General features: G+C 41.0%; 2 protein-coding genes across 2 annotated transcripts in view; one reads left to right on the top strand and one right to left on the bottom strand.

Moving 5' to 3' along the window:
• Positions 1 to 9137, bottom strand: part of impact (impact RWD domain protein) — a 51909-nt gene extending 42772 nt beyond the window's left edge. The window contains exons 1-5 of the mRNA XM_079575190.1: positions 9077 to 9137; positions 7208 to 7336; positions 7087 to 7139; positions 6899 to 6961; positions 6663 to 6748 (exon numbers count right to left, since the gene is read on the bottom strand). Of these exons, the coding sequence (XP_079431316.1) occupies positions 6663 to 6748; positions 6899 to 6961; positions 7087 to 7139; positions 7208 to 7336; positions 9077 to 9124 (379 nt within the window). The 5' untranslated portion in view covers positions 9125 to 9137. The remainder of the gene's footprint in view (positions 1 to 6662; positions 6749 to 6898; positions 6962 to 7086; positions 7140 to 7207; positions 7337 to 9076) is intronic.
• A 2549-nt stretch (positions 9138 to 11686) lies between these two features.
• Positions 11687 to 24707, top strand: LOC306977034 (oxysterol-binding protein-related protein 1-like). Its single transcript, XM_079575189.1, is given in 15 exon segments — positions 11687 to 11724; positions 11795 to 11869; positions 11948 to 12059; positions 12159 to 12244; positions 13603 to 13747; positions 14244 to 14311; positions 20718 to 20762; positions 20836 to 20909; positions 21128 to 21191; positions 22234 to 22236; positions 22240 to 22252; positions 22255 to 22334; positions 22456 to 22581; positions 24067 to 24148; positions 24431 to 24707. Coding segments are annotated over 13 exon segments (963 nt in total). The 5' UTR covers positions 11687 to 11724; positions 11795 to 11869; positions 11948 to 11956; the 3' UTR covers positions 24505 to 24707.
• The last annotated feature ends 1150 nt before the right edge of the window (positions 24708 to 25857 follow it).

Consider the following 25857-nt stretch of genomic DNA (forward strand, 5'->3'; position numbering starts at 1 on the left):
AGCGACCTGCATTTGTTTGTTCATTAATCCAATATCTACAGGAGCTGTCAGGTCTTTTTCCTTCTTTTTTTTCCTCACAAAGCAAAGCAGCGCCAGGTGGCTGAGGCGTTCAAGGGTTGCGGGGGTAAAGTACTGCACTGTAAACTTAGTTCTAAATGGAATTATTATGTTCTAAATGCCCATAAAGAAGTGATAGACTATCATGAAAGTTACAGTTTAGCAAATAAATGTAAATCTCAGAATATTTACTTTGTACATATCTTATTTATGCTGATGAATTTGTGATTCACACACGATTAATGAGATTTCCATAGGTCATTGAATGCAATCCGAGCAGGTGTGGTCTAAACAGTGTGGAGGGGAGTGAGGGGCGTAGGTGACCGGGGAAAGCCAGGTGAGGGGAGGGGGGTGGTGGTGGAGCAGAGCAGAGTTCACGACTCCACCTACTGATGAAAAAAATTCCAAAAGGCATTGATGAAGGCAGCTTTAAAGGGACTATACAGAGTTTAAAAATGTTAAAATTAAGTATTTTCCTCTCCCTACATGTTTCAACAATGTCCTAAGGCGTAGAATGAGCCCAGACATACATTGCGTTCCAAATTATTATGCAAATTGGATTTTTGTGTCAAAAAGGTAAAAAAAAAAACAATAATAATGAAACTCATGGATGTTATCGTGTCTTGGGCTCTATGAATCACTGACATTAATCTCAGAGACCTGGGATAATTAGTTTTCAGGTTAAGCCCAGTTAAGGGAAAAACTGCTGAAAAGGGTGTTCCACTTTATTATGCAGATCATCATTTTCAAGTAATGTGGGAAAGAAAAAGCGTCTGTCTGCTGATGAAAAGCGTGAAATAGTTGAATGCCTTGGTCTAGGTATGAAAACCTTCGATATTTCATGAAAGATTAAGTGTAATCATTATACAGATAAGAGATTTGTGGATGATTCAGAGCATACTCCGTTTTGCGCAGATAATGGCACAATATGGACGGTTTCTGCCAGACAAACACATCAGATTAGGAGAACAGCTGCCACAAAGCAGCATACAGGTATTTGAAGCTGCTGGTGCCTCTCGAGTCTCCCGAACATCAAGGTGTAGGACCCTCCAGAGGCTGCAGTTGTGCATAAACCTTCTATCCGGGCCTCCCCTAAACCGTTAATTGAATGCTGATGAACAGAAACGGCTGCAGTGGCTCAAAAATACATGAGGACTCATTTTCAAACAGTCTTGTTCACTGATGAGGCCGTGTAGCCCTGGATGGTCAAATCAATGGAGTAGTGGATAGTTGGTGAATGGCCACAATGTCCCAACAAGGCTGTGACGTCAGTAAAGAGGTGGCGGAGTCATGTTTTGGGCCAGAGTCATGGGGAGAGAGCTGGTCGGCCCTTTTAGGCCCTTTTAGGCTCCCTGAAGGTGTGAAAATGACCTTAGAAAAATATGTGGAGTTTCCGACTGACCACTGTCTTCTATGCTACAAAAAGAAGAGCCCTGCTTTCCCCAACAAAATCCTCTTCATGCATGACAACGCACCATGTCATACTGTAAAGAATACCTCTGCATCACTGGCTGCTATGGGCATAAAAGGAGAGAAACTCATGATGTGGACCTCCTCCTCCCCTGACTTCAACCCTATTGAGAACCTTTGGAGCCTCAACAAAAAAAACTTCTATGAGGGTGGGAGGCAGTTTTCATCCAAACGGCAGCTCTGGGAGGCTATTCTAACATCCTGCAAAGAAAGCAGAAACTGTCCAAAAACTCACAATTTTAATGGATTTAAGAATTTTGAAGCTTGACCTGTTAATATTTTTTTTGATTGAAATAGCCTAACGTTTGATTTCAGTAAATATGACCTCCTAATGCTACAAATACAACAAATGACCATTTTCAGTTAATTACGAGCTTTAAAATGTATTGAAACGATGAGTTGCATAATAATTTGGAACAGTGGATTTTGAGGTTTTTACTATATTTATTTTTGAAAACAATACTGTTATCACTAGGAAATTTTTTCCACCACATTTAAATGATCCTCTACCAGTTAAAGACTTGAAAATTATGCTGACTCTCATTTGAGTTGACGATTTAGAAAATCTTAGAAAAATGTCATTTGCATAATAATTTGAAACGCAGTGTATTCACCACAGCTGCCTATAAAATCCTGCACTGTCACTCAAAAAGGTGTCTTTTCGGGTCCGAAGCGCCGTCATGCACGAGCTTAATATAGAAGGTGCAGTTACACGTATGACCTGAGGTGGCAGTAGTGAGTATAAAATGGCTAAATTGCATCCAGCCCCTTTAATCATGAGCTGTAAAGACTGTAGTGTCAGAGAACCTCCCCAACAGATCTTATTATGTTGTCAAAAGGCCCATCTATCATAAGGAGGGTAAGGCAGGGGAACTACCCTGTTTTAGCTAAAGATTAAGGTGATCCGTCAATGTGTGCCGTTCCTAATAATGTCACAGGTTGTGAGAAATATGATTTTCCATAAACCGCTCTGGGAAAATTAGAGTGCACTGCAGTTTATTCTTCTCTCAGCCTCTGAATCTGACAACTGTCCCGGGCCAGTGTTAAATTCATTACGTGGTCACAGAACAACAGGCACAGCTAAGCGACCTACAGTATGTCTCCAACAGTTCTGTCCTCTGCGGCTTCACTACTGCTATATCTGTTATGTTTTTTGTCACCTGCCCAAAGGGTATGGAAGACAATTTGCATTTTAGCTTTGCAGGTAGAAGCTGCTCTTGTGCCAATGCACGCTTTCTCTATGTTGGAGAACTCAAGGATGCAAACACTGCCTCATCGCTCTCATTATGGGTTGTAATTTTTTCAATAGATAGGCTGCTCAAGAGGAAAAGGTTTTATTTGACTATTAGGAGGGAAATAAGTAAGATAATGTGTTTTGTACAACCTGGGGATCTGGTGATCGTGCACAGGAATGGACCCACAACAATTTGTTGTTCACTCATTTCTGTCCTCATAAATAATTTCAGATTTATAGATTTAGGTCTCTGGTTTAGACACTGCAGGTATTGTATCAAAAAGTAAGAACTTTGCCATGAAAACTGTCTATCTATCTATCTTTACTTATTTATTGTGTTTGGGGTTTTAGATTACCGGAGCATTGTAACTGTAACCTGTACGGATACTTGCAAATATATATTGTGTCAGCTAATAATATTAATAATGGCTTACACTTAAATTGCACTTTACAAATTGAAAACAATACGTTTCTCAAAGAGCTTCACTGTTGTCATTAACCGTTCAATCGGTGGTGTTAAGCTACTATTGTAGTCACAGCTGCCCTGGCCTCGACTGACAGAAGCTATAGTTGCAAATCTGCACCATCTGCCCGTCTGATCACCATTACCTGCCACAACATTCATGCATAGACAAGGTTGGCTGGGCAAGTGTCACCCTTGTGGGCACAACGACTGGCTGCAAATGCTTCAGCCGGGATTCGAACAACCAACCTTGAAAATATCCCACTCTACCACCTGAGGCACTGCCGCTCTGCGATATTGCAATAGCAATAAGTCAGCAATGGTTTGTGCAGCCCTGGTGCCTTGGAAGTAGTCTAAGTTTTTAGGTTTTCTTGTTTGGTGTATTTTATACATAATTTGATTTTCTATATCTATCTCTTCGGCAGAATTACTGATGGCAGCAACCTCTACGTCACTGAGACAGTTACCGCCCACTTCTGTCAAACAGAATGAGCAGAGATTAGAGGAGAATGTCTAATTTACCTCTGCAAGAACATTCTATGATATAATGGATGTAAATCGATATATTGGATGTAAAGGAAGTGATTTGATGATTGAGGTAATTCCATTTTTTTGTTTGATGGTTTATAGTTTTAATATAGTTTATAGCTCTTTAATTCTGTAATTGTAGCAACAGTCCTTTTATTTTTCATGAAATAAAATGTATGCAGCACACGTTGATGTTTTCTAGATTGTAAGAACAAAATATTAGCTCAATCGTAACTTCAACACAAGCTTATCGACGTGTTGCCAACATGTATCTACATTTTAAGACAGTGAATCATAAATAAGGCGTAATGGAGCACATTTAATCAGGTTGAATATTCACCGATAGTCACAAAGGGCATGATACACTGAAGCTGTTCCCCCATAACCCTTGACAGACGGGAGAAACAACTACAGTATATCCCCTGTTCGTCCACTGTTAGTGAACTGATGTGTTTGTGAGTAAGACTTGCCTTTTTCCTGTGGTTCTGATCACTGACTTGGAACATCTTGTACCTAATAAAAAGAGGAGAGATTTTGTGTGTACCGCCATTAAGTGAAAATGGGGTTCTCGCACCCTAAAGGGGCCATAAAAAGTACCCGGATGTTGCTCTCATCTCTGACATCGATCTCCCGATTTCGACTGCGCAATTCTGTTGTCATCTATGTTTAAATGTGTTTATACAATAAATTAAACAACCCAGAAATCAATTTTACAAAAATCCTTTGCCAGTCCCTTTAAAAAGCTTGCTATGAGTCAATATCACAACACATTTTTTTTTCTTTTGAATTTTTGACACAGGCAAAAGCAAAATCATTTCCCGTGCAGCTGGATGCGCTTTTAGCAGGCTTTAGTTATTTGCTCATTAGACAAAGGGCTATTTTCACCCTCTGGTTAAGTGCCCCTGTGAGAGGCAGCAGTTACAAAAAACAGAGCCTCGCACTTTATATGGAAATAAAAGAGAGGGGGAAAAGCCCAGTGGCACAAAGGCAGGTGGGTGAATATAATGGATAATCAGCCATATATATATTAATGACGTCCTGGTGGTTTTTCACAGATAATGTCGGTTGTTTATGCTCAGATAAATTCACTTTATAAAACCAATGCATTTATGTGAATTTACGTGGAGACTGAACAAACATCTGCTCTTCCTGTCAGCTCTCATTCATCAAAAACTTCATCATCAGAGCCATTATCTCCTTTTACTCCTTCGCCCTCTCCGTCGTGTTTAGGCATTTCTCATTTCCTGTTAGCCGAAATGTGCATCTTTTTGCTTATCACGTCCTGTCTCCCTCTCCTCTCCCCCCCCAGATGCCTGTGTTATTTGAAAGATATGAATAACGATACAATGATGCTACTTTTCAGTGCTTAACTATTACCACATGAATTGCGGCAGAGCTCACAAAAAGTGCCAGACAACAACAACACAGAGGAATATCTAATTTGCAGCTCAAAGAAAAAAATATGTGCCTAAATTGGTGAGTACACAGCAAGGTCCAGCCGCAAAACAGCCTTGAAACCCCTCTTTCCTGGTTCACGGCAACAATGAGCAAAAAAAAAATAATCGAAATTTTGGTGTCTTAGGTGTCTGCTTTGTTCCACACTTAGAAGGAGGTGCCTCGCCAAAAGAAAGCATTACGTAGATATAGATCTTAATTCGGCGCAGTCGCTCAAAGTTCAGCACAAAAAGGTTTTTATTATGTCCCACGGGCTTTTGAGCTTATCTCACCTTAGACGGACCAAATCATGATCGTGTTGCTAATGGAAGAACATCTTTAAATTCCAAAGAGATACCATGAAGTGTGATAGTGAAGGACAAGTTGGTTACAACATTAAAGAGATGTTTTGGGATTTTTTACATCCTCATTTCCTAGTTATCCAGAGTGTTGTTGATTTCTGGAGAGATTTCTTTTTTTTTTTCATTCATGCAGTCCTTATATTTGAAGAGTTTAGGCTAGCGCACGTCTATGGTAACTAGTAGCCTGCATTAAAAACAGTCTGACCCAAGCACAGTGCACCTGAGGCAAATCACTTATAACAACAGACTACCAACATAAATGTCTGTGTTGACTGAATAATTTAAATATAACCATTTTGCATTTAAAATAATTTATATTTGAGCAGCATCAGCTTCCTGGTCCTACGCAGCGGCGGAGTGATCTGCTAGTTTACCGGATCTACAGTAGTTTGTTTACCTGCAGCCGGCATTACTACACGTGGAATTCACAAAGGAGCTTTCTACAAATCAGATATGGCAACGTTTGGAGGACTACCTGATGATTTTGAAGAGGTTTTTAATGTAGGCTACTAGCTACCATAGACCTGCGCTAGCCTAGCATTAGCCTAGCACCATTAAGCTCTTCAAATATAAGGACTGCATGAATTTAAAAAAAAAATAACAGCAATACTCTGGATAACTAGGAAATGAGGCCCTATGTTACAAATCCTGAAATGTCCCTTTAAACACATTCTCGTCTCTTTCAAGGACCCGAAACCTACAAACCCGCAAATTGTGACCACACACACCTCTCAAACGTACGAGGCTACTGGCGCCCATTGAATCCTCTACTGTTCATTATTTGCAAGTGCCTTACTGGCAAGAGCGGCATATTACTCTTGTCACACTAATATTACAAATCATTTTTCTAAAGAGTTTTCTGTGTCGACCCAACAAATGAAAAGTGTGACAGAAGAAAGCCACAACTCTTCTTCCAGGACAGCACCTCAGTCAAGAGAAGTAATGAATGTGACGGATTATGCCCATTTGTCCTAAAGACGAAACTATTGTTTTAAGCCAACGGGGGCATCAAGAGTGTCCTTCCGTGTCTGAGTATAAAAGAATGTCAAAAAGATTGATAAATTCCCAGTGTCTGTGTGGCCCTCAAGCATGACTTTCATTTTTCACACCTCACCTGCCTCTCCGCTCTGGGATTTCTCAACAAGGAATTCTCGGACGTTTTCCACCCACAGGTACAGGATGCTCTCCCCGGTGTGCTGCCTGTTGAAATGTAGAAATTTAAATGTTTTTGAGACACTGACTCCTCTGTCCACACACAAAACACAATAGTGAAAAGCTTTTGTTGTTTGGCCTGATGATATTATCCAACAGAGCATCCTTGTGAAGTCAGAAATGATGAGCAGCACTCACACATAGAGGTCTTCCAGGCTGTTTGCCAATTTGGCCCTCTCAGCTCCCCGCAACCACGCCGCACTACAAAAGCCGAGAACAAACAGAGGGTTATTGAGCAGGACCACGAGTGGGTTTTTGACTGAGATGTTGTTTTATCAATTCGACCGACAGCAACAAGATTAAATTTGAAAGGCAAATAGACGCACTTGATTTGGTAGATGGGAGGCGCAGTGCTGGGATAGTCCGCTGGGAGAATTATCTGATCAATATAAAAACAACAGTGATAAGATACTAAGTTATGTGACGGAATAGACTGTATCTCTCTACCTGAAGACATGCAGTCAATTTGGGCCGCTCTATGTTATCTGAAATTTTGATGCAAAATATCCTGGAGGCTTCATCAATGACACACCATTCATCACCGTATATGGAAGACAGAGCCTCCACCTCCTCGATCTGAAAGAGACAGACACTGTTGTCAAAGTCAAACCCGCTAATTCGACACAAATGAGTTTTATCAGGGAAACAATTACATTTCCATTCATTGAAGGTACTGTAAAAATGCTTTATACAAAGAAGGAATGAGAACTTAATCAGGGCTACAGACTAAGGTACTGTATAAACATATCTATATAAAGTGCATGCCCTGGATCTTATCAACAACAGCACATTCAGTCACAGACTGATGGCACCAAAGTGCCAAAAAAAGTGCAAAGTGCACTTATGCACATGCCTGATAAATGCATGATTTTGATGTCGGTGGGGCCTTTCAGTGTGGGGTTTATCATTCCTGTGTCTGCGTAGGTTTCCCCTAAATTCTCCTTTCCACAAAAACAAGGGATACAAATTTTCCCTGTGGGGCCAGGACTCCCCTGAAAAATCCTGAATCTCAGTGGGTGTTTCCTGGTTAGATAAAGGTCATGTTTATTATAATGTCACTTTGATTATTATTAAGTCAAACTTTTAAACCACATTCATAAAGTCTCTGTGAATGCTAATTTTATTATTATATCAATATTATGATAATCTAAATCTACTAAAGCTAAAAGAGCAATGGTGGGCTCTGATTTATGCGCAGCAGCTCTGTATTTCCACATTTTTGACAGGGTGTCCCTTCAGTGCTGCTAATTAATGTCAGTCCTTTGTTTGGTGCTGCTGATTTGATTGTAAAACGTGTCGTCGTACAGCCTTTGAACACAGTGTAACACCTGCTGAGATTCAGACATCAAGTGTTAATGAACCCAACACCTCTGGGACATTCTGCACATTTCAAGAATGTCTCCCTCGACGCTTGGACAGAACAGAGTAAGATAATTACATTTTATTTCATGTCTCTCTCTGGAAATCTGAGAAAAGGCACTTTGTTTGAGCTGCACAACAACTTTCAACATTTTAGCCCCCATATATCAGTGTGGTTCAGCTATCAGTGACATCTGAACGATACGTCAAACCCTTCATATTACCTGCTGTTCAATACACCTGACATTACCACCTGTCATTACAGTCTATTTGCCTGACATGCCCCCCGTAGCTTACAACAGGGCAGTGCTGCAAAAAGGCAATGACAGAAGAGCAGTTCTGTAGAACCACACACAGAGAGCTGACAGCTGTAGAGGGCAGAGCTGTCACTGCCCACAATATGATTCCCATATATTACTAACATAATATTTGAGAGATCATAGCCAATGATACTGTTATGTTAATGTGAAAATATTGCCAAATAACACACCTTTAATCTCAAATCCATTGTCATCTAAATGCTACACTATGCTCTGTATTCATACTTTTGTTTAATCATATTATTTATTGTGTGCTTTGTTATTTGCTATTTATCTTTACCTTTGAATAAAGGTAAAACTTTTCACTGTATTTTGGACTTTGTGACTGTCTTTGTGAATGCTCTTCCACATTTTAAGAGGAAACTACATCAGGGACATCACATAATCAAAAAAAAAACTTGGAGTTGGGCTAGACAATTAAATTAAAACCATCTAAACTTTGTTCTATCTCAATAATTGTCAGCCTCTTGGCAGCAGCAACACCTGCTTTTTGAGTATAATGAAGTCTTCTGTTTTGTTATGTTTTTATTCCATTTTCTTTTTTTTAAATCAAATCTATTGTTTATGCTTATGAGTGTGAATGAGTAATCTTCCTGAGTTTTGGGAGAAAGAAAGGCAAGTGTGTGGATCTTCTTACTTGAGTCTGTAGGTCTTCTTCACTCCCCTGGTTTGTGTTGTCAGCCATTTATTTTCACTATATCGCTGTTTTATAAGTGACTTTTTAAATACTACACTCGATAAAACAAGAATCATTAGAAAGCGGACACGTGAAACACATGTTATCAACCAGCTTGTGCAGTGTTGACTAAATTGACAGCAACTAGCACGTTAGCATAGAGCACTTCCGGGTTAATGAAGATGTAAACAAATGTCGTGGCCCATAGTGATTTTTTTCTGGGTAGTTTTAGGGTATTTATTGAACAACATTTTGATTAGCATTTCAATTGAACTTTATTTGTAATATTGTGTGTTGATAAGCAGTTTTTGTCTATATCTTTTCCATATAAGAATGAAATATGGTCTTTTACGCTGAAAGGTCGCGGTGGTTGGAGTCGACACTTCCGCTGTGTGAAATCAGCTGATGCTCATGTAAACACAGGACAGAGGCGCGCGTGTGTGAGGCGTTTGACAGTAACTCAGTCTTTCGCAAGCGGTCAGCTTCAAGTCATGAAGTCTCGACAGCGGAAATGAGGCATGAGCTGTAGTGTCACGAACGTAAACGATTGCGTTGAGGCGAAAAAGAAGCTGCTGTGGGACAAACACGGCTCAGATGGGTTTAAAGCATCACATGCTGCAGCATACAAGGCCTGTGTATGAGAGAGAGGGAGACCTGTCCTGCCTGGTCACGCTGCTGGAATTCACTATTTACTCCTGATTCAAGCTGTAAGTTCATCCTTTGTTTGCTCAACCAGCTGTTACCCATGAACTAATGAGACTGATACCGTTGTCTTTTGTCACTGTTTTTAGCAGAGCATTTTTCAGCCAACAAAACTATAGTTGTATAATATTCTTATCTCTAATATAAGGCAGTCAAGAAGTTGATAAATGCCATATTTATTTATTTATTTATTTATTTTAATATAATAGATCCATGGTCATGAGCCAGTGCTTAGACGGGTAATACACAGTTATACAAAAGCTAAACTACATTATTGAATATATGATATATCATCACAACATACTGGCAGTTTATTATCTGTTGATTTGTCTGTCTAGAACAGACAGACAGACAAATCAACAGGGGCGACAGTGGCGCAGATGGTAGAGAGGGTCGTCTCATGATCGGAAGGTCAGGGGTTCGAATCCCACCTCCTGAAAGTGCACATTGTCGTTGTGTCCTTGGGCAAGACACTTCACCCACATTGCCCCCAGTGTCTGCGTACATTGGTGTATGAATGAGAGTATGAATGGGTGAGTGGATCCTTGCTGTAAAGCACTTTGAGTGCCTAATGTAGGTGGAAAAGCGCTATATAAGTTGAGACCATTTACCATTTACCATAACAGACAGACAGAATTTCTAGGCGCAGCCAGCGGAGGGTGTCCGGTTTGGGAGCCTCAGAGTCTCATCTCTGCTGTTTGCAGGTGATGTTGTTCTGATGGCTTCAACAAATCAGGACCTTCAGCACGCTCTGGGGCGGTTTGCAGCCGAGTGTGTAGCGGCCGGGATGAGGATCAGCACCTCCAAATCCGAGGCCATGGTTCTCCACCGGAAAAAGGTGGTTTCCCCTCTACAGGTCGGTGGGGAGTCTTTACCTCAAGTGGAGGAGTTCAAGTATCTCGGGGTCTTGTTCACGAGTGAGGGACGGATAGAGCGTGAGATCGACAGACGGATCGGTGCGGCGTCAGCAGTGATGCGGTCGCTGTATCGGTCTGTCGTGGTGAAGAAGGAGCTGAGTCGGGGGCAAAGCTCTCGATTTACCGATCGATCTACGTTCCCACCCTCACCTATGGTCATGAGATTTGGGTCATGACCGAAAGGACACGATCGCGAATACAAGCGGCCGAAATGAGTTTCCTTCGCAGGGTGGCTGGGCGCACCCTTCGAGATCGGGTGAGGAGCTCAGTTACCCGGGAGGAGCTCGGAGTAGAGTCGCTGCTCCTTCACGTCGAAAGGAGCCAGCTGAGGTGGCTAGGGCATCTATTTCAGATGCCTCCTGGTCGCCTCCCGCGGGAGGTGTTCCAGGCATGTCCTAGTGGGACAAGGCCTCGTGGAAGACCCAGGACACGGTGGTGGGACTATGTCTCCGAGCTGGCCTGGTGTCGCCTCGGGGTCCCCCCAGAACAGCTGGAGGAAGTGTGTGTGGATCGGGAAGTTTGGGCATCTCTGCTAAGACTGCTGCCCCCGCGACCCGGCCCCGGATAAAGCGGAAGAAAATGGATGGATGGATGGATGGATGATTTGTCTGTACTTTTCTCATTCCACTCTGATGTAATTACTATTACAAGCACTTCCAATATAACACATTAGGATACCTGCTTTAGCATTTATTTGCTAATGATTAATGGTTTGTATAAGGAATACAATACAATGCATACTTTTTTCTTTAAGTCATCCATATCATCTAAAAATAATGATCTCGTGCAGGACCTACTGTATAACTGTTTAATCTACAATTGATTTACATAAGATATATAACATCCTGCATTTTTGTGATCCATGTGCATGAATAATACACATTTTCTTTTCTTTTTTTCTTAGGAAAGAGTAAATCTAATCTAGGATGGACACCTCTTCATTTGGCTTGCTATTTTGGACACAAAGATGTTGTGGAGCAATTACTTAGGGTATGTTTCTCATAAAAGTTGATTTTGTTGACAAACCCAAGGGTAATAATATTTGCATGTCTTCTATTAGGCGGGGGCAGATGTTAATTTGCCCAATAACATCGGTGATACACCACTACACAAAGCTGCCTTCACAGGTCGAAAGGTGAAAGTTTAAAATGGCTTTGAATTTAATATATGCATACACATATTCATCCGTTTAATCAAACTATGCATGTTTTAGGAGGTTGTTATGCAGCTGCTACACTATGATGCATGTGCAACAGTCATCAATGGGACCGCACAGATTCCCAAAGATGTCACTCAAAACCCAGAGATCAGAGACATGTTAGAAGGTGAGACAGCCACAAACCTGACACATCAATACATCCTCAGTACATGTAGTTAAAAGTTGAGGTTTTATGTATAAATGATAACCTTATCATTAATACCAGCGGCTGAGAGGACGGAGGAGCGAAAACTGGAAGAGAGCCTTTTGGATGCAGCACGAGAAGGAGACCTGTCCACACTAAACCAATTAGTGAGGGGCAAATCTTATACCTTAACATATTTTTATTGTGTCTGAGAGTTTGGGCCATGTGGCTTGGTTTAAATACAGTGGCATCCAGATCAAAGAACAGGATGCAGAGCTGGAGGTGTTGCGATTCTCTTTGGTGAAAAGGATGGATAGGATTAAGAGTGAGTACATCAGAGGCACCGCTGTTCGATGTTTTGGAGATCAAGTCGGTGAGGCTGAATTGAAATTGCAAGGGAATGTATACTAGTAAAAAAAATAAGGGAAAAAAAGACTTAATGTGCTAATTTATACAAGGACAGTGGGATCAAGACAAAGGAGACTATGGACGGACATTGCAAATTAACCTCGGCTGTAAATGTTGTAGCGTGTTACATGTTGATTGTTCTCACTTGTCCCTATCAAATAAAAAAATATTTCGGGACAATTACGATTACAGGGGTACACGCTAAAAGCTTCCATAAAAGGTTTCATAAAGTTGTGCCACAGAAGATGAAGGCTCCATGTGCAAATAAATTGCAATTGTTATCATTCATCCATCCATTTTTCTTCCCGATCCACGCACACCTCCTCCAGCTGTTCTAGGGGGACCCCGAGGCGACACCAGGCCAGAGACATAGTCCCTCCTGCATGTCCTGGGTCTTTCACGAGGCCACCTCAGCTGGTGAAGGAGCAGCGACTCTACTCCGAGCTCCTCCCGGGTAACTGCGCTCCTCACCCGATCTCGAAGGGTGCGCCCAGCCACCCTGCGGGGGAAACTCATTTCGGCCGCTTGTATGCGCGATCTGGTCCTTTCGGTCATTACCCAGATCTCATAACCATAGGTGAGGGTGGAAACGTAGATCCATCGGTAACTCAAGAGCTTTGCCCCCTGACTCAGCTCCCTCTTCACCACAACAGTCCGATACAGCGACACTTCCGACGCCGCACCGATCCGTCATCGATCTCACGCTCCATCCGTCCCTCACTCGTGAACAAGACCCTGAGATACTTGAACGCCTCACTTGACGCTTGTTATCAGTAAAATATTATCAATTTGGAAAAAAAGAATTCATATCGAGAGACACAAGTGGGATATGTTTGTGAAATATTAAGATTAAATCCTTCAAACCCAAACTTTAAAGTAAATGCTCTATTGCCAAGTGTTTCTCAAACTTAACTTATTCAGATTGTACCATCTTTGTAATTGGTGAGACTTTATAAATTCACAAAGTGCCAAAAGCATCAACAACGAGTATCAGAAATGCACTGGTCTAATTGCTCTAGCGATGTACAAAAAACAGGCTTGGTTCTGCTTGGGTGTTCTCCTGAATAATAACCCTCTCCTCCGCCCGTCTGTTTTTGTTGCATGCGTTTGGCTCCAGCTCAGCAGGAAGAAGCCTCCAGACATCAACTGCACGGATCTGCTGGGTAACACGCCGTTGCACTGTGCAGCCTATCGTGGGCAGAAGCAGTGCGCCCTGAAGCTGCTCAAGAGCGGAGCCAGTCCCAACATTAACAATAAGCAGGGTATGACGCACCTACAATGATGGCAATAACGCCAAATTACCTCTGATACTGTGATATTGTTCATTGTGCAATGAAGCTGAAAAGATCATATCAGGTCACAAAGACAACCCTCTGCAGAAACCAAGATAATTTATACATATTGTGAGCCAAATGTAGAATGTTGGTGGTGCTACTGCAATGTTAAGTAAATGACAGTATTCAGGGTGTTATCAAGTCTCCAGTTATTCAGTCTACATGACCACATTTGCACTAGTGGAGAAATGTACAAAGGAAATCCTGTGTTAAAACCCACTGAAAAGGTACTATTATTATTATTACTATTTTTGCAAGTTGTTGAATACTGGCAGTAGCCTCAGATTTAATAGCAAATAAATACAATTTGTCCAACCTGATCAATCTTGATGTGCCTCGAACTGTGTTGGGCTTGTAGTTTGTGAACATGTAGTTTGTCAATAATCCATTGACTTGATTTGTTTTGCATGTATGTGTGTTACAGGCCAAACAGCCTTGGACTTGGCCAATGACGCTGTGATGAAGCAAGTCCTTGAAAGCAACATAAATTGGGTGAGTCGACTTTGTGAGTGAAATTTAAAATACAAATTTTGTATACTTCAATGATCAGGGGTGTCCATATCATATCATATATCCATATTTTTTTATCAGACTAAATCAGCTCGTTACTGCAAGTGTACTGCAATCCATCTGAGCCAATTTAAACAATTTGAGATCTGATTCAAATGTGGCATGTTTTAATATGTGGCGCTCACTCAATGAAGGAAGTCTGTTCACCCTTTTTGTACATGTGACCAGATCGATGTGCTGATGTGGGGATAAGAAAACCACGCAGCCAAAAGATTAGTGCTTGTGCTTTTCAGGATATTTCGACTATTTATTAAAAAATGTAATGAAGGAGTGTCACATTTATTTAGCAATGTCTAAGCATTTGGCACTTCACAGCATGCACTCTTGCTGAGTAATTTACCATCACAAATCAGCCTTAAAAGACTGTTTCTGTGATGACTGCGATGCCTCAGACTCTAATAATAAATGCTGTTATAATTAAAGAGCCTATGCACTTAAGTGGTGCTTTTGCTCAAGCTAACAATGTCTCTGATTCAGTATGTATGGCAGACTGCACATTTGCATATCTCTACATCAAATATTTAAAGACATCCAGATATACATGAGCTGGACCACCTACAAAATTGCCACTTGTCAACACTGAATAAGTGCAGACTCTATTTACTATCAAAGAAACAGATGCTTTGAAAAGGGCAGCCTAATGCTTTATAACAGAGGGAAATTTAGGGTTGTTGTTTTTTTTCACTGCATCATTGGCACTCTGTGAGCGAGGCTACTTGAAATTGAATATACAATTTCACATACATATTACGTGTTTTAAGATGTATTCATCCCAATCTAGTTTTGAGTTTTATTTTCGAGAAGAAGACTTAAAAAAAAGAAAAAAGAAAAAGATATAAAGAAATGATTAATGACTCGGTCGACTGTTCGGGGCGAGTGTAGGACCCCCCAGTCTAAATCCGCACTCCGCAGCTCCGCTTTCTCCAGTGTGGCCATCAAGCAGTGGAATATGTTGGCAACAGAGCTGGCCACATGTGTAAATTTTAACACTTTTTCACACCAGGCTAAAAAATGGCCTATTTTAAAACAAACTTGTTCCCATAATGTCCTGTAATTGGTGTGTATGCAAGAGTGTGCAATTTAATGCTTTGGAATGAATGAAGTGTGTGTTGATTTTAATGCTGTTTTTGAGGAAATGTATTATTCTGTATTAGTATTTTTATGACTTTGTTGACATCAGTCTTCCCAGGGACTACAGGTGGAAATTAGCACAAGCACAATGCATCTCTCCCTTTGAGGTTAATGTATATTGTACACTGTCCCTGCTCAAATAAATAAATAAAATAAAATAAAATAAACTAAACAAAATTAGTTTGTTTATTTATAAATTTAATATGATCAATTATTTACTAAACAATAGCCTCAAATTATAGTTTTAGGTTGATTTAGGTGATCAGTGTGGAGGGTTTATTTTTTTATTTATGCTTTATATTTTTAAAGCAGCAAATACATTGTATATTAGGGCCATGTCACCTTTGCCCGATCCCATCAGATCTCGGAACCTAAGCAGGGAAGGGCCTGGTTGATACTTGGATAGGAGACCGTTTGGGAAGACCAGGAAGCCTGGGTTGAATCTACTGTGAGTGGTGGTGGACATCATTCATTCGTTTTCTGTTGTAGAAACTGTTTTCAATTAATCATCTGTATTGGGTTGATATGAGCATGAGGTCCAGGAGACCGATGGTGGAAATGAGAACCGCTTTATATTAAGGTGTGCTCGTTTTGTACTAATAAGGAATTAATAACTATTAATAATAAGTTAATTAATTAACGAGCTATCGTTATTATCCTCTTTTAACTGTAAGGTGACCTTGAGTGTTAAGAAAGGCTCCAAATAATAAAATGTATTATTAATATGCTAATAAAGTTTTAACATACTGCTTATTCTACTTTTATCTGTTAACATACTAATAGGCCATTAATAATACAGTTATTCGTGGCTATGCCCAATCCCGTCAGACCTTGGAAGCTAAGCAGGGAAGGGCCTGGTCGGTACTTGGATGGGACACCGTTTGGTAACACCAGGAAGCCTAGCGAATGTAATGCGTGAGTGAGTGGTTGGTGGTGGTCAGAGGGGCCGATGGCGCAGACTGGTTGCCTCGCTTCTGTCAGTCTACCCCAGGGCAGCTGTGGCTACAATAGTAGCTTACCACCACCGAGTATGGAGTGAATGAATAGTGCAATGTAAAGCGTCTTTGAGTGTCCAGGAAAGCGCTATATAAAACCAATGCATTATTCATAGCCAACCCTTAACCTATCCCTGACCTTAACTCTTACCCTAACCCTAAACTGATTACTAATGCTTATTAATACTTAATGAGCACCTTAATCTAAAGCGATACCGAGTTTCCTTTGCAGAGTTCCTGGCTGCGTTCCTAGGGGGTCATTTATGAAGGCCGGTGTTTATATATATATCTATTAACTGAACAGTTGATGACCTACTTGGAGGAACATAGTCTACTAAATCCTAAACAATTTGGATTTCGACCAAAGCACTCCACTGAGATGGCTGTATGTCACTTTACAGAAACCATCAAAACTAGTTTGGATCAAGGCAAATGTGTGGGAGCAGTATTTCTCGACTTTAAAAAGGCTTTTGATACTGTAAACCACCAAGTACTCTTGAGAAAACTGAAACAACTAAACTTTTCCAAACAAGCTTTAAAATGGTTTGAATCATACCTTACATCGAGACAACAGTGTGTAAAAATAAATGGTGTCAAATCAACCATTCAAAAATGTAAATTAGGTGTACCACAAGGGTCAATATTGGGCCCCTTGCTGTTCTGTTTATACATCAATGATTTACCGGAAATCTGCAAAAACACCAGCTGCCAATTGTATGCAGATGACACAATCATCTATGTAGCTGCAGATTCCCCGAAGCAAGCCTCAGACTTGTTGAGCAGGCAGCTTGTCAGCATATCTCAGTGGCTGCGGGACAACTGTCTGACCTTAAATTATACTAAAACTGTTGCCATGTGTTTCTCTCTAAAGAGAAAGTCCCCAAATTATCTAAACATTAATATTGACAAAAATAAAATCGAGCAGGTCGATGAGTTTAAGTATCTGGGGGTTATTTTAGATTCTAAACTGAAGTTTGATGCCCATGTCAGGAAAATGTCTAAGACCATCAAGACAAATCTAAATTGTTTCCGTATGATTAGATCTTGTGTATCAACTCAGGCGGCACGAGTTTATCTACATGCTATGATTTTATCACATATGTCGTATTGTTTAGTCGTTTGGGGCCAGGCTTCACAATCTGTCCTAAAGCCTTTAACATCACTCTACAAGCAAACACTAAAGGTGTTTGATCAAAAACCAATGAAGTGGCATCACTGCACTATTATTAAAAAATACAAAATGATGACATTTGATAACTTCATCAGTTTCTCTTTTATGAAAACTATATTCAAGTGTCTTAATGGTCTTGCTCCGTCTGTAATGTGTCAATTAGTACAAAAATACACTAATCAAGGAGTGAGCACCAGAGCTGGAGTAAGCGGGAACTGCAGAGTGAAACGGTGCAAAACTGCTCTGGGTCAGTCTGCGTTCTCAGTGAAAGGGACTCAGTTATGGAACGCTTTGCCGCTGGAGTTAAAGTCCCAAATGGACCTGAGACTTTTCTCACAAAAGCTGAAGCTGTGGCTGAAGAACAAACAAAAATGTTAGCACTGAACTGTGAGGCTGAACTTGGGATGGGAAGTGGTCAGATATGTCTTCTCTTCTTTCTTTTTATTGTTGTATTGTTTGATGCTTTTCACTGATTTTTCATCTTTCTGTTCTTTTATAAACCTTTTCAAAAGCCTAACCAGGGACGGAGGCTGCAAATTAGCCGATGGCTAGACGCCTTATGTACAGAACATCGGCCAACGAGTTGGCAATGTTTTCTTGTACTGTCCCTGTCAAATAAACAAATAAATAAAAAATAAAAAAATTATCCATAGATATATATAAAGGCTAGATGTCTCATACGCGCTGCTGGCCAATGGAGGGCGACGTCCTCACACGGCGGCCATTTTGCCACAGGGAGCTCGCTCACTCATAACATTGTGTTTTATGGTGCATGTACTTTTAAATAACCATAACTTGGTCAATTTTCTACCGAGTTTGTTGTGGGTTGTAGGTAAGACACTGCATACATATGAATAAAAAAAGAAACTCTTTATTTAAACATGTTCCAGTTATAGCCACGTTAATAACGTTTGTAAGAAACCAAACCGTTTGTAAATCCGTGAAGATTTCAGCGAGATATAAGGATTTGTGTTCGTACTGATCACTCACTTACTTGAGCTCGCCAGAAAGCTTCCCTGTGGCAAGATGGCCGCCCGTTATGCCGGAAGTGACTCTTAAAGGGGGGGTATTATGCAAAATCGACTTTTTCAAGCTTTACATCATGTTATTAAGTCATTCCCTCATTAAAAACATGCCTGAAGTGTTGCCTTAGCACATTCACGTATTTTCGAGTAATCTGTAAAAACTCCGATGGCAGCCATTTTAGGGATAAAACGCCTGATTCCTTCAGGAAACGCCTCCGACCTCCAGGATACGCCTCCAACCTTTCGTCACCAGCCGAGTAACCAACCACTGCCCCTCAGCAGAACCCCCTCCCCGCAGTGTCTTGCCCTAAGATGTAAACAGAGTCATCATGGAGGATTAGCTTCATGTGTTGTGAACCGGAGCCACAGCAGACTTTTACAAAGACACACATCAGTGTTTCTGTTACCGAAACACCCAGGATTAAAACCGGTGACAAGAACGCTTATTTCAGTGTCTGGTTCTGCGCTGGGCCTTGATGATGCACAGAGCCTCCGGAGAAAGCTAATGCTAAGCTAAACCTCGAGTCATCACGTGAAAACGAGAAATATGCACAAATGAAGTCAATAAAACCACCACACACATAAAGAACCGTTTAACAATGATCACACACGGAGCCAGGCTTGTTGATTTGGAAGTTTATTGCTCACATTTCATCTACAATGGGTCATAGACGAGTGGCTTTCTCCCGGAGCTAACAAGCTAGCCGCGACAAGCTAACGGGAAAATTCACTGAATACAAGCAGCATATTATGCATTGAAAACGTCACTAAAACAGGCAACTGCTTGAAGCAGCCTTTATGATGATCACACACGGAGCCTGGCTTGTTGATTGTGTAGTTTATTGCTCACATTTCATCTACAGTGAGTCGTAGCCGAGTGGTTTTCTCCCGGAGCTAAGGCACTATTAGCCACGACAAGCTAACAACCTTCACCTTCACAACATTCATTGAAAACAGGCAGCATATTATGCACAAATAACGTCAATAAAGCAGGCAACTACTTGAAGCAGCCTTTACGATGATCACACAATGAGCCTGGCTTTACACATTTGTGGTTTATTGCAGACTTTTCATCAACAATGAGCTGTAGTCGATTATAACAAGCTAACGGGTAACCTCGAAAAACCACTGTCCACCTGCACAGATAATGTCCGTCTTTGAATCGTATGGGCTCCTGCAGATCCTGGTGTCGTCCATGGGGGTATAGTTAGAGATCCATAGGGCAGATGCAAAGAGAGAGCCTCCAAACAGCAGTTATTTTTCAGGCAAGAGCCCCTTCCAAGCGTCCGGTGTGGAAGGTTTGTCTCCAAATAATATCCTGTGTGGCCATTGTTCACAAAGTGATAAACAGTAGCTCCTTTCCAACAATAAAAATTAAAATGCACCGATCGTAGTTTCAATACAGTTGAGACAACGAGCGCAGTGTTGTGATGCCACAGACAGCGTGTGGAGGGGGCGTGTCGGAAAGGGTCAGAGGTTCTTAAAGAGACAGGGGCCTATTTCAAGTCTTTCGCTACCGCCATTTTGAAAGAGCAATTTTATACAAGGCAGTTATTCTAATTTACTGCATTTACAGACCAACAGAAGGTTTCGTCATCATTGTAGTGTGCCATAGACTGGTGCTATGTGGCTGAAAAAAGCATAATACCCCCTCTTTAAGAGTCACCTGCCTTAAGACATCTAGCCTTTATGTATATCTATGCTATTATCTACCATTTGAAATTGCATGTATTAGAGTTTTAGGGCCCCAAACCTGATATGTAAAGCGCCTGAGAGTGAGGGTGAGGAACTCAGTCACATGGGGGAAGCTTGAAGTAGGAAGCTTTATGGATGAGAGGCGAAAAGTCTTGAATTCAAAAAACAGCCCAGCACAGATAACTACTTGAAACATTTTCCTGCTATTGCATATTTCCATATTAAAACCACAAAACGTAACACATTGTTTATTCCATACATATTTATTATCAACACGCTATCGCTTATAATCCAATCTCAACTTTTTGCAGGGAACAACTCGTCATGTGAAGAAATTTGAGGGGCCTCTCTGGAAGGTAAGGAGTCATAATACTGATGAAAATATAGCTTGACAATTTTATATAAGGTGTGATCCCGTGTCGACTGCAGAGCTCGAGATTCTTCGGCTGGCGCTCGTACTGGGTCGTTCTGCAGGATGGGGTCTTGTCTTGGTATTCCAAACAGTACGTATCTCCTGTCACGTTGTCTTTGATCGCTGCACCTGACATATGAAAAGGTCTCCGCTTTTCATTAGACACTTGCTGCTGGTTTTAAAAATAGACGTCTTCCACGCACTGTATCCCAATTGAGATTTTATCAGCTGCGGGATCGAATGAGCCTTTAAGAAAAAAAAGAAAAAAACATTAATCTCTCTGTCTCTCTCTCTCTTGCCTCAAACAAGGTCAGATGCAGTGGCCAATGTCAAAAGGCAAGGCTGCAAATCTCTCACTAACTCGAGCTGTTTGGTAAGTTCACTTTTTTTGTACTTTACTTTAAATAAAATCAAGCCATGTGCAAATGTATGAAAATACAATAGGTTTAGGTTTTAAGTTAAAACAGGACTTAATTCCGCTCACAATGGAGATTTAGGAGATTTATGTGTAATTGACTCAATACGGCATAACTTCGATCCAGCACACCAAAATAAGAGCACCATCTTATTCATTAGTTCAACTTTCTTTCTGCCCAACTATTAACAGACAAAACACTTCAAATGTGTGTCTTTAATTATATACTCGTAATGTTGCAAGTAACTGCTGAACTGATCAATGAGACGAGCTGTGCTCTTTTATTTTGGCATGCTGGATCAAAACAGGAAGTCACTTCTTGACCTTTTATCGACTCAATGACTCTGGTTGGTTAGCTGGGCGCCTTTTCTTTCACACGGTGGTCTCTACACTGCTCCAGGATCAATTGTTTTGTTGGTTTTCTGGTGGGAGGGTCTGTCAGCAGAGAAAACCTACCAGAAACTCTAAAAACAACTGATCCTGGAGCGTCATGGAGGCCTCTGTGATGGAAAGTAAAGACACTATGCTAACTATTCATACAACAACTGGGGCACTTAAAGGTTAAATACATACTAATAAAAAGTGTGGGGGGGTTTTCACATAAAAAGTTACATGATGCACCTTTAAGAATGCATTATGTCTACAACTTAACTTGGGTTGCACGAAGCTACATACAAGACACAAGCACGATTTTCACTATTTGTGGACAGACATTCTTCATGTGAACCTCCAAAATTCTCTCACTGAGCTTGAATTACTGGAGGCCTGCACTGTCTTTATACTTGGCATAAAAAAGGCGTTTCATAAAGTCTGCATTGCTACTTTGATGTGGATATACTGTAGTCAATACTTTATGAAGAAAAAGCAAAAAAAGAATATTTAAGGATGAAGAAAGTATCAGAATGGATTTATAATTACGTCTGCCTGTTTTACTTCTTTTTACTGTGTTATGTGACATTTGCACTAGTGACCAGTTTGTTTTTTGTCTTTGCTTTCACAGATTTGAGCCAAAGACAACTGTTTTTCACACTCAAGTGCTTTGATGATAGTGTGCATCACTTCAAAGTGTCGGCGCACAACGATCCAGAGGCTACAAGAAAAGTGAACGCCAGTTTTCCTCTGATTGCAAGCCCAACAAACACCCTGCTGTTTTTCTGTGGCTACAGGGTAAGCTCGATAAAGAAAGTTGTGTCTTCATTTTTCTGTGTTCTGCTGTTGTCAGGCCTGGCTGGATGCTGTGGAGGAGCACTCGGCCTATAGCACTCACTACTGCTCCCAGGAACAGGGCAGCGAGACGGAGGACGAGGAGGACATGATGTCACTCGGACAACTGTCAGAGTCACTACAGGTTTGTCAAAAACATACAGATGCAAACAACATTTTTAAATTAATGGGCCAAAGCCAAAATTAGAAAATATGTTGTGGATCCAGACGATGTTTGATTAAAGACGGTTTTAAGGGAATTTGTATCAATGATGTATTCGATACTTCACTTACTAAATTATTCCTTTTCGTAAATTTATTACTATGGCGAGATTGTTAGATTCTATGGCTCGGTGCAGAGCCTTTTCTATTGATCCGGCCTCTTCAGTTGGCGGCCCGGGGGCCAGATCCAGTCAGCCAAACAATCTGGTCTGGCCCACTGGCAATTTCCTATAAGAAATGAATAATAGCAGGCTTATTGAACGCACCCGCTAAAGCTACTGCGGCTACTACTACGGCTTGTGCTGTCCACAGCAGCTTATAGGCTCAGTGAGGAGGCTTTGTACTTGTTAAAAACATAATTATCACAGAGAATTCATGTAACCTTTGCAATGTGTCTAGAGCAGTGGCAGAACTGTGGTCATATCGAGTCCAACCGTTGTGATCGGGAGTGCTCAAGTTCGTCCTTTTGTTTGCACATATTAAGTAACCATGTGCTACTGTTAGTTAATAAGCCTTCATAATAAAACAAAACAACTGGTAAATAAGGCTGAGATCAGACGGTCAGAGCTCAAAACTGTATCTGCTGCTGCTGTAGTTTATGAAATGCAGGAATGTAATTAAAAGTTTTTATGATTATTTCTATTTGAGCAATGATGGTATTTTTTTATTTTTTTTATTCCATCCATACATCACTGACGCTTAAATGAAATGCGCTCTAATTAGAATCTAGAATTGTTTGAGAACTGCTCCAAAGGATGATATGAATAAATGCAGACATTTATTTTAATCGGACCTTGAAAATATATCATTGTAGATCCATTATGCCAACACACAAAAAATGTTTTAATTCTAAACTGAACTCTTTAAGAGTTTCACAACAAATTGTTGCTCTGCAGCTGCCATGCTATGACATCATCTGAATACGCTCTATAGGGGCCCAAAACAGGAACCGTGGAGTCCGAAAGACAAAGAAATTGTGCAAATCCCACATCAACCTCAGCCATAGCCTCAAGAAGCAACTGTTCAAACATAGTAAGTGTCAACAAAGAACATTATTGTGATTTTATATGATCATTTTAGGAAGCATTGTTCATAGTAACTGCATAAATGCAGTATTTGTTGGTTAAGGCAACACATACTGGGTCCTTGGCACTTTCCGGCTTTGCCTCTCCCGCTGTGATGGCTCTGGCTCAGTGGGTATTTCTGCCTTGAACTAAAGTGTTTTAGTCATTGCAAGAAAGGGTCTCAGCAGCACGTTCATTTGCATTTTATATATTTTGTTTTGTGTTTTTGTCCACCGCCCTTTGTTGCAACCTTTTGTTCACCTCATTTCTCGCAAACATCCCCAAGACAGAAACACATTTCAAGGGATTGTTTTCTGAAGTTCTTGTTGCTCTGTCTTTCACAGGCAGCCGACGTCAGTCAGAAGAAACTAGACAGGGAGGTGGCATCCTTCATGTCGATGCTGAAAAACGACGAGCTGCTCGGACGTAAATCTATTTAATTGTCATTTGTGTTATTTAAACATGTGAAACATCCCAGACACCGATCCGCTAATGGACAGGAACATAAGGCTCATGATTAATGTTTCCATATGCAACATAAAGCAAATGTAAATGAACAAAAGCTTTTCTAACATCCTGCTCCATCTGTTTCTGTCACCTGATGTTTACTGTTGCTTATTGAGCCCTGATTGCACCGTCTATCTGCTTTTAGCTGTTATTTCTGTTTCAGTGCCAATGTCGCTAACCGTGCGTTTCCTTGTTTTGCAGAGTTTCCATCCACATTCCTCCAGAAAAAATGCAAGAAATCTGCGAGTTGTCCGGCGAAACAAGCGCCAGCTTAAGCGTGTGTCTCAGCCTCTTCTCCAGACAGGAGGGGGTGAGTGTCTCAAGGACCAATCAAAATCCTCATAATCTCTAAATGTATAGTGTTACTTAACCTATTTAAAGTTCATGTTTGGGAAAGTCTGCACTGCACGTCTGAGAAACTATATGTATGCAGACAAATCTGCAAGGGATGACATTGGCCAGACCTTCATAAAAACATTTATGGCACAAACTTTTGAAATAAGAAATGCATCTATGGAGGAGGTTGTGGGTGTGAAGCCAGGCCAAAACATGTTTGTCCTCCCCATGGTATTGTGGGTAATCGCTGGCTTTCTACCAAAGCCCAAAGACATGAATGTGACTGGTGGCTCTAAATGCTGTAATGTATGAATATGAGTGTGAATGGTCTATCAATGCATTTTTATATGGGTTTGAGTCGACAAATCCTCCATCTTTATCTTGATAATTATCACCATGATTGTGAAATTTATGAGAAAATAATTGGACTTTGGATCATAATTACTGACAGAGAAGACTTTGTAGTTTCTGTTTCCTGTGGATAGATAATGATATTGACGGATACCAGAGTTGGCACCATGGTATTTGTTGCAGATGAAAGAAGCAGCAGCAGTGAAGGCGGTGAAGCGGGAGGAGGACACATCTGTTGACTCTGTTGTTACATGAACGCAATATTTACTTCTGGCAATAATCCAAGCAGATATTGGTCACTTTTAACTGGGAAGTTTGGATCTTTTTTAAACAGGGCATTCCTTGGACTGCCATAAGTTCATATTTGAAAGTAAAAGACATTCCCATTTGTCGGTCACTCCACATTTATAGGAACGTTTTTAGATTCACCTATAACATGCATGTCTATTGTAAGGCTGCAAGATATGAAAAAAATATAATGCTTAGTTTGTCCAGATTGGTTTGTCCAGATTGGTTTTTAATCCAATTGTGTCAAAAGTATCTATCCATTTTCTTCCGCTTTATCCGAGACTGGGTTGCGGACGGAGCAGTCTGAGCAGAGATGCCAAGACTTCCCTATTCATGCACTTCCTCCAGCGTGTCCTGGGTCTTCCCGGGGGCGTCCGCCCAATGGAACACTTCCCAAGGGAGGTGACTATAGGCTTCAAGCTCCTCCCGGGTGAGTGAGCCCCTCACAGTGTGTGCCCACTCATTTCGGCCGCCTGAACTCATGATCTTGTCCTTTCAGTCATTGCCCAGATTTCATGGCTGACCATAGGTGAGGGTAGGAACGTCTGGTAACAGCGACTGCATCACTGCCGACACCGCAATGTGTGTGTCAAAACCAGATCAGTACAGAACATGGCTAAATTGGACATATGGAACATTTTTAAGTTTGATTA

The sequence above is a fragment of the Gobius niger genome (genome assembly GCF_951799975.1).
Source record: "Gobius niger genome assembly, chromosome: 17".
NCBI classification, from domain to species: Eukaryota; Metazoa; Chordata; class Actinopteri; order Gobiiformes; family Gobiidae; genus Gobius; species Gobius niger.